Below are 9,157 nucleotides of genomic sequence, written 5' to 3'. Positions count from 1 at the left end.
GCTCATACTCTGAAGAAAGCAAGTATAATTCAAACCACACAATAACTATTCCTTAACTTTTGGAAAAGATGTTTTGAATGAGGTAAACTGGATAACAGAGAATCCCAATGGAGTGCCAAGAGTCTGCAAAGATAGCATGCTTTTCAATTTGGAAAGACACCGTGGTGGGAAGTTGATTTAAGAGGAAGCAGAAGTGTATTTGGGAAAAAGACAAGAGGTTTTGTCTCCCAGGAAACTTCATGTCATTATGTTATGAATTTGGTCTCTCTTGTGTGGACTTGGACCTTAAAGGAAAGGAAGCTATCAGGAGACAGGATAAGATGTTTCTAGTCGCAGCAGTTCATCCATAGGGGCAGGATGGTGCAGTGTTAAATGAATCTGATTATCTGGGTTCACATCCATCGTTTATGACAGGCTGTGCATTCTCAGGCATGTTAACTTCTCTCAGGATCGGTAGGTAAAAGGAAGATCATTTGGGGACCTAACTCCCAGACTGGGCATAAAGAATAAGGAAGACAACTTATATAAAGCGTTTAGCACAAGGATTGCACATAGTAGGCACTCAGGTAGTGTTAGATCATTTTATTCTTATTCATTAACACATGTTCAATAATTTCTCAAGTTCTAAGCAGGACGCATGCAGCAGGAGCAGAGTACATGGAAGTAGTAAATCTGAATAGAGAGAAGAGAAATTGTAGATGAAAATTTTCTTGATGCTCTAGTTGCTACAGCATGCATGGGCAAACCGTCCTACAACCTCTTTTGGATACTAACGTCTCATCAGCTCAGGAGCACAAAAAGGTCAACTACTTAGGTAACTTCTGGGAGAGACTGTATGAATAATTTTGAATGAACATTACAGTTGATATGGCTTTCTTTTCCAAAGCAACAAAACACAGAGCAGTGTCCAGAGAGAGAGCAAGCATTCTCTGTTACAGGTTTCCAGGCCTGTTAGCAATGCTTCGGGCATGCCCACTAAACTGCAGTCTGTCTTAGAGATATGCCTTGATTATAGACATTCAATTTTCAGAGAACTCATTTGATAAGAAACAGTATGCTTATAATAGGCATATATTAATCCTGCAATATGAATTGACAATCTGAAAAAATAAAATGTTCAGTTATGATATAAAGCAAAGGATAGAATCTGGGAGCAGGTGAGAGTTTTGACATATACCTTATACTAAATAGTCTACTGATCTCCAGAAGTTTCAGTGGTAAGCATTTAATAAATTCAATTTAAATAGTAACTGACTTGGACATTCATCTCTTTTTAACTTGTTTTGTTGGTTTACCTGATTCAAATCAAGATGTCCTAGAATTAAGTTTCCACATGACCAAGATTCAGAACATCCAAATTGATACTGAGTGAATCAAACTTTCTTAGGGTAAATATTTTCTCTAATATCTAGATTTGTGATTCACCTGACAGCTAGAATGATAACTGAACTTAATAATAAATGAAAGGTTTGTGGTATGAAAAAAATTACCATATAACTGAGAAACAAAATTGACTGGTAAATTTATTTAAAACTTAGACTTATCTACTCAAAAGTAGAAACATTTGTATTACTTTTCTAAATAAGGTGGGTTTAAAAAGCACCTACCATGACGTCTCAACAGAGAAAGCACTCAATAAAGGTCAGATTTAAATTTTAGTAGAATACAAACGAGTTCTTGACAGTGCCTAACAGGAGTTTCAGAGTTTTTAATTTCACAGGCCTTGTTTGTGACCCTGTTGAAGTCAACATTTATACAATGTTTCCCTCCTCTGTCCCGGTCCCAGGTCCCAGGAAAAGCAAGCAAGCAACAAGCCATTGGTAAGAAAAATGAAGCATGATGACTTTGGTATCTGCCTAGGAAATAAATTGAGGCCAAAAAAAGCACTGGGTCCCAAGAATAAGTAGCTCATAATTTCCTTCTTAAGTTAAACGATTCTATATGTAAAATTGTAAATAGACATCACAAACACACTTTACCAAGGACACATTCTTAATCAATGCATAATGAAATGATGATTCAATTTTATTTCCCAACCTTAGAATCAATCAGTCCCAAGACAATTCTCACTTAAAATTTTCATCTCACTGCATTCTCAAAATATTACTAGTGCTTAATGTAAACAAATGAAAGGCTAGTGGGATAGGAACTATCCTACATGTCCAACTGCGATAGGAACATGGACTAAATTTCCACGTATATCACATCGATAGAAAATTTATGAAGAACTTGATTTGAATAGAACCTAATACAGTGACAGTAGTAATGTCATGAGATGTTTGGTCAAGTGACCAAAAAGTTAACATGCTGGAAACTTGACAAGTTGGGAAGCCAACAGGAAGATAATTAATAACAAGTTTAGAGAAACCATTGAATGATTAGCATCTTGTTGCTAGGCAATGTTTCCAGGCAGCAGCTCTCACATCTTGAAGGAGCAGAATATTTTATTTTTACTTTAAAAAATAAAGTTTATTTGTTATTTATTTATTTATTTATTTTTTGAGACAGAGTCTTACACTGTTGGCCAAGTTGGAGTGTAGTGGCGTTATCTTGGCTCACTGCAAACTCCGCCTTCCGGGTTCAAGCGATTCTCCTGCCTCAGCCTCCCGAGTAGCTGGGATTACAGGCATGCGCCACCACACCGAGCTAATTTTGTATTTTTAGTATTTTAGTTTCTCCATGTTGGTCAGGCTGGTCTTGAACTCCTGCTCTCAGGTAATCCACCTGCCTCTGCCTCCAAAAGTGCTGGGATTACAGGCGTGAGTCACTACATCAGGCCTGAAGTTTATTTTTCAAATAAATTATGCATATTTGTGTTTGTCAACTTTTGGGCCTCTCAACTATCTACAGACCTATGAAAGTTAAAATTCTCTAATTTATAAGAAGTAAATATATTGACTGGATGTCAATGTGTATGATAGCCCTCACTAAAATAAAAGTTGTACACTCACCGTGTAGTAAATCATAGAGTTTGCATATGGTCATATAATAAAACCAATCAGAGAGGGAAAGATGCCTTCAATGATGTGCCTATTGTAGCTGAATAATGGAATACAAAATATATGTGAGGTTGATTAAAATATTAAAATTAAAGTAAAATTTAGGTATGAAAATATCTTTACTTTGTAAATGCTTAAGTAGCACTTAGTACTAAAGAAAATATATATGCTAAAAGAAAATTTTGATGTTTCAAACATTGAATTACATAACACAAGTATAAAAACTGTTTGGATTTAGATTGGGTTGTCTTTAAGGTATCATTAAACTTTTAAAATAATAACAATGAATATCAGACAGCTAAAGAAAAAGAAAACTGTATTGGTTGGAGTAAGAACCCTCTTATTTATCAACCTTGTTCTTTTCACAAAAACCCTCCCCACACTCTCAGGCTGATGCTGGTCACTTGCGCTGCCTCCAGCCCGTGCCCAGTGAGGAATAATGGCCAATGATGAGTACAAGTACTTCCCAAAGACAGTTTTCAGTGACAGGAAAGAGTGCCATATGTCTAGGCAATCAAAACATGACAGGAAGTATTCACTTTCCCTTCGCTTTTTTTTTGAGATAGGGTCTCACTCTGTTGCTCAGGCTGGAGTGCAGTGGCACAATCATGGCTCACTGCAGCCTTGACCTCTTGGGCTCAAGCCATCCTCCTACCTCAGCCTCCCAAGTAACTGGGACTATAGGCTTGAGCCACTATGTCCAGCTAATTTTTAAAAAATAGTTTGTAGACTCAAGGTGTCGCTATGTTGCGCAGGCTGGTCTCAAACTCTTTGGCTCAAGCAGTCTTCCTGCCTCGGTCTCTCAAAGTGCTGGGATTACAGGCATGAGCTGCTGCACCTGGCTCACATTCCCATTTCTGTCTTCTTTCTTTTTCTTTTGCAACTCTTCATCACTTTTCCCCAAAAAAGCTTTTCCCCCCAAAGTGTTGGGTTAATTTTTTTCCTCCATATTGAAATGTTTGATACTAGGCTTCCTGGTTTAGAATGAGTTGTTTTCCTATACTCCCCTATTTTTTTCGTTCCCTCTTGCCAATATTTTGATTGAGATCCTACACTTTCCCCCCCCCCCAATCCAGGGCTAATAGAGCATGCCAAATTTCTAGTGGAGAAGAGTTGGAGATGGGCTAGAGGCAGGGATGAGGTTCAGCTACCCTGTTGTTCAGGGAGGTGGGGATGGAGCCGGGGAGGAAACACAAGTGGAGCTCGACCCCAAAGCTGCAGATCTTGGGTTGTGGGAAGTAATATTAAATGACATTATGGTACTTCATCTTTCTTTTCAAAAATTAACCCACTATCTCTCCACTCTTAGTGAAGAATTAGGATGTTTTCTTGTCAACTCTTTGTAATTGCTGCTAATTAGTAATGCATGACTTGGAAATATACTAATTAAAATTTAGAAAGTTTGATTTCAGTCTTCCAAATATAGGTGATTTCAAGTAGCTCATCTGATCTATTACTTTTCTTTTATGACACTAATGCTTTTAGTTCTTTCAAAATGTGGTTAATTAAAAAAAACCAAACAAAATTACCCCTAAATTATGGCTTTCTTGGTGTTTTGGATGATGAAACTAATGTATTACTGTCTGAACTTCTTATTAGATTTTTACATATCTAGGTTCATCTTAAGCTTTGAAACTTAAGAATTTGAAGATATTTTCAATAACTGACTGTGTTGTGCCATTTCATTGCCCTGGCCATCTGACTGTCCCTTTGACATGATTTCTAAATTTGGTTTACAGAATAACTGGAAAGGTATTAAGACAAGCACACTCATAAATACATGAATGATCCAATAAACAGGCAACAAAAAAGTCCTACCGAGCTCGGCAAAAGCATTATTTCTTCCTTGTTGAAGGTATCAGCATATGTTACATCTTATGTTGCACAAGTGTGCTCATTAAATATTATGAAATGTACAGCAGGCCGGGAAGCTCTAACCAGCTAGGCAAAGTCACTCATACCTGTGTGTTCGTATTTATGTCGCAGAAGGGAACTGCTTTTCTGGAATGTCTTGTCACATAAGTCACATGCATACATGCCACTCTCTGTCTTCTTGATCTTCTTGCGAGACAGACAGGAATCGGAGTCTGTCATGTCATCTAGGCCTGACATGTAGTCTTGTGCTCCATCAAGCAATTCTCCCTGCGATAGAATCACACAGTTCAATACAGTGACTTCTCTTTGCGCTCACACCAAACAACTTTGTATAGGCTGACATTTGGAGAACCTCAAAAGTGCTTGCTACTAATTGATCTAGTTAAACAATTTCCTTTTCCATGAACAATATATGAGGTCTCACGCTGCAACAAAAATATAAACTTCTCTGCTCTGGAAGGTAGAGCTCTTTGTTTTTCAAGGACAGAAAATGGTCAACTCTGAAGGTGAGAGAAACAAATTTTTCTAAAATCCTTCATTTCCTTTACACCTAGAAATACCCGTAAGTAAAAATTTAACATTGAAATTTGTGTATTTTCCAGTGTGCTTAACTTTAGAAATGATCTGTAGCTGTAGAAACCCGATTTTAATTGAATTTTATATTTAGGTACAAAATGTTATTATTATGCAATCTATTTAAATGTATGTCTACCAACTAAAGGCCTCAAGCTATATTTTTATATTTAATTTTCTAATTTGAAATAGGGAATATTAATAACACTTTTTATCAATGTTCTATGTTAAAACAGCCTTCAGCATTGAACAATAATGAATGTGGATCAGTAAATTATTAAATTTCTTGATATTTATTTTGTCTTGATCCAAAGGAGTACAAACGTGCATGATAACATACATTTCCATTTGCTAGCCCACAGTTCAGCTTTCTTAGACTATGTTTGCACTAATTAATATTAGAGAAGATTAAATAGGCTTAAATACATTTACAAAGAGGGCAGATGTACTGTAAATTAGAATACTGGAACAGCTGTTACAGAGGTGGATGGCTACTTATGCTCCTATTTTGCAAACAAAGATTATATGCTCCATAATGTTAAAATATACCTGCTTTCCTATTTGATAAAGCATAATTATTAACTACTTTGAAGATTTGGTAAGAGGTCATGTGAAATATAGAAGACATTTTAAAAAATACTCTTCAAAATAAACCATTCTGCGTAAAACAAAAGTATCTATTAAAATGTGTATATGTATTATTGCAAGTTGTGCACATCTTTACATTTATTTATTTATTTATTTATTTATTTATTTATTTGAGACAGAATCTTGCTCTGTCTCTCAGGCTGGAGTGCTGTGGCACGATCTCTGCTCAACGCAACCTCAGCCTCCTGGGTTCCAGTCATTCTTTTGCCTCAGCCTCCCAAGTAGCTAGGATTATAGGCATCCACCACTACACCCAGCTGATTTTTGTATTTTTAGGACAGATGGTGTTTTGCCATGTTGGCTAGGTTGGTCTCAAACTCCTGACCTCAAGTGATCCACCCTCGTTGGCCTCTGAAAGTGCTGGGATTACAGGCATGAGTCATCACACCTGTCCTGTGCACATCTTTAAAAGCACGTGACAGTTATAAACTTTAACTTCTAGCACCTAGGTAAGTCCTACCAAATACTGTCACCAATGTGTAATTCTAAAAGCAGATGAGTCCATCTAAATCAATCTCAAAATAAATATTAATTTCTTCTTTATCCCTTTTGTTTTTAAAGCAAATGTGCTTAGAGTACAGTGATTCACTGTTTCATCCATTTTTCTAGCTCACTGACGGTTTTAGGTTCATGTTAAAGCAAACTCTTCCGTTTCTGCTGAGTTTTTTTTCACTAAGATTTTTTTTCCTACATGCCCATAATCAGTATAATTACCATCTCTTTTCTTCAGAGCAGAAAAGCATTTGTCTCTTTACCTGAAATCCTTGTTTCCGCTGGTACTTTCTCCTTTGCTGCATATCAGCAAAAGTAGCTGCTCCAGTTGGGTAGGTGTAGGCCATATGTGGTAGGAAGCTCATCTGATCCAGTCCTGGGTATGGTCGTAGCCCAGGAATACTGGTCTGGACTGGTGGCATGAAAGTAGCAGGGGGAAATGCGCTTTGAGGTGGAAGAGCTGTGTATAAAGGTTTGGCACTAAATGGGTTCATGCCGAACACTGGGTTAGTGCTTTTGTTGTCCAGATTATTTGAATTTGAAAATTCCTTCTTGATAAAAGTCAAGTTCAGAGGCTCATCTGAGTTTTCAGATGAGGAAGAAACACTATTATGGTCTAAACTGATGCTACTAGCTTTTGTTTTGTTCTTTGTGGCTATAATACTTTTGGGTTCTTTCATTTGTTTTGGTAATGACAAGTCTAAAGGCTCAGCCTGGAGCTCCTCAGAAGAGAAGCTGTTTGGAGTGTATGAACTACTGTGGGAGTTTTTAGAAGATGTGGAGGAAAGATTTAAGGGAGAAGGAGTATTACTCCTGGAGTGGTCCAATTTTTCAACTGGTTTAATATTGGTAAAATGGGAAGGTTTGGTTAGCCTGAGAGGAGGATCACAATTCGTAACACTGTTGTGGAGTTCTGCTATAGATGGTGATGTTATGGAGTCCATAGGTTTTACGGGAGACCTGGGTAATAAAGAGTCTTTTGTGGGAGGGTTACTGTTGGGAGCTAACGGCTTGGAGCTTCTTTCCAGGGATGGGGACCTGGAATTTGAGTACTGGTACACTTTCCGTTGCTCAAACCACTCCTTCACAAATTCCTGAGGAAGGCCCACAGCAATGGAAATTTTCAGCAGTTCATCGGAGTTGGGCTCCATGTTCATAGCATAGTATGCTTTGAGTACAGACATGTGGTCCTTGTATGGGTTGATGGGGCTTGTCATTCCTTTCTCAGAAAGTACAGATGACAAGAGGAGGGCTTTATTATCAACAAAAACTCCGGCTTTGTTGGGGACTATGTTTTCATGAGGCTGCAGGACCGCCTTGATCTCTTCATTCATCTTACAAAGGTAACGTTCATGCTGATGCAAAGGGATGGGGCCAGGAAAACTTTCTTTACAGAACTGGCATGAAAATGGAGTGGATATGTTGTGGTTCTCAATCATTTTGTCATCGGTGACCAAATCTATTAAAGTACGTAGCTTCTCTTTCTTTATATTACTGATCTGTCTCCTTGAGTCAGTAGTCAAGCTCTGGAGGCAAGCTTTGGCTTCATTGACTTTTTCTAACGTATAGTCAATAATACTTTTAGTGGCACCATTATGACTCACTACCGGAAGACCAACAGGCGGAATATTAGGAGAAGTAACTCCTTGTTCCTCAGGTTGAGAGCATGGATCCTTCATGTGATAACCTTTCAACTTTGAAATTTCTTCAGCCTTGCAGTCCATTTTTTGCCTGGAAACAGTATTGTCCACAATCTGTAGAACCTTTTGTACCTCACTTAAATTACTATTCATGGTGGGAAATCCAAGTAAAGGGGCTTCCATCCCTACACCTAAGTGCTGCATTGGACTCTGAGCAGATGGATGAACTCCTAAAGGGCTGGTGGCTCCAAGCCCACCGTTCATAAAGGGACTAGTGCCACTAAACCCGTGTGTAGCCATAAGAACTTTATAGTCATTGAAGTCTAGTGGTTCTGTTTTAATTTTAAGTAAGCCTGTCTGTTCAGACATACTAAGTGGTTTTCCATTCTCCAACTTGTTTCTTAACTGGGTAATGGCTGAATTAGTAGGAGAAGAAGAAACAGAATTAGGGGAAGAACCCGTCTTGATATTGTTTCTCATTCGGCCATTTACAGAGATTAAACCAATACATTTCTTGCTGCTGATGTGCGAACTGTAGGAACCAGAATGGGAGAAACGTTTCTTGCAGTTTGGGCACTCGTAAGGTTTTTCACCTAAAATGATAATTAAAATTAACGTTACATTTCCTTGATTAGGTAACAATTGCAGTTGTCTACCAAGACAAGAATCTGTGAAACCAAATGAAAGGAACACAATGGGGTACCTCTACATTCTAGGTACTTAGATTAGAATTATGTGACCATAACTGTTTCTGGGCTTTATCTACCCTGGGAGGATATAATCCAAGATGTTCACAGTGGAAGGTAAGGGCTATCTGTGACTTTTTCGGCTGAGATCCCAAATCTTGTCTTGCCATCGGCAGCCTCGTATTTAAACAGAGTGTCAGATTAATGTGTGGTCAATAGCACAATAAAGATGTCACGGTATTTA

At 37.9% G+C, this 9,157-nt stretch overlaps 1 protein-coding gene across 6 annotated transcripts in view; it reads right to left on the bottom strand.

The window, feature by feature from the left end:
- Window positions 1-9,157, bottom strand: part of ZEB2 (zinc finger E-box binding homeobox 2) — a 135,480-nt gene that overhangs the window by 6,956 nt on the left and 119,367 nt on the right. For all 6 annotated transcript variants that reach the window (XM_010353837.2, XM_030916917.1, XM_030916914.1 and 3 more), the window contains 2 exons: window positions 6,851-8,820; window positions 4,961-5,141 (listed from right to left, as the gene is read on the bottom strand). In XM_010353837.2, the coding sequence (XP_010352139.1) occupies window positions 4,961-5,141; window positions 6,851-8,820 (2,151 nt within the window). The remainder of the gene's footprint in view (window positions 1-4,960; window positions 5,142-6,850; window positions 8,821-9,157) is intronic.

This window comes from Rhinopithecus roxellana, chromosome 14, assembly GCF_007565055.1.
Source record: "Rhinopithecus roxellana isolate Shanxi Qingling chromosome 14, ASM756505v1, whole genome shotgun sequence".
Taxonomy (NCBI): Eukaryota; Metazoa; Chordata; class Mammalia; order Primates; family Cercopithecidae; genus Rhinopithecus; species Rhinopithecus roxellana.
Note: the sequence above shows the minus strand (reverse complement) of the source record. Positions and strands in the feature narration are given on the sequence as shown.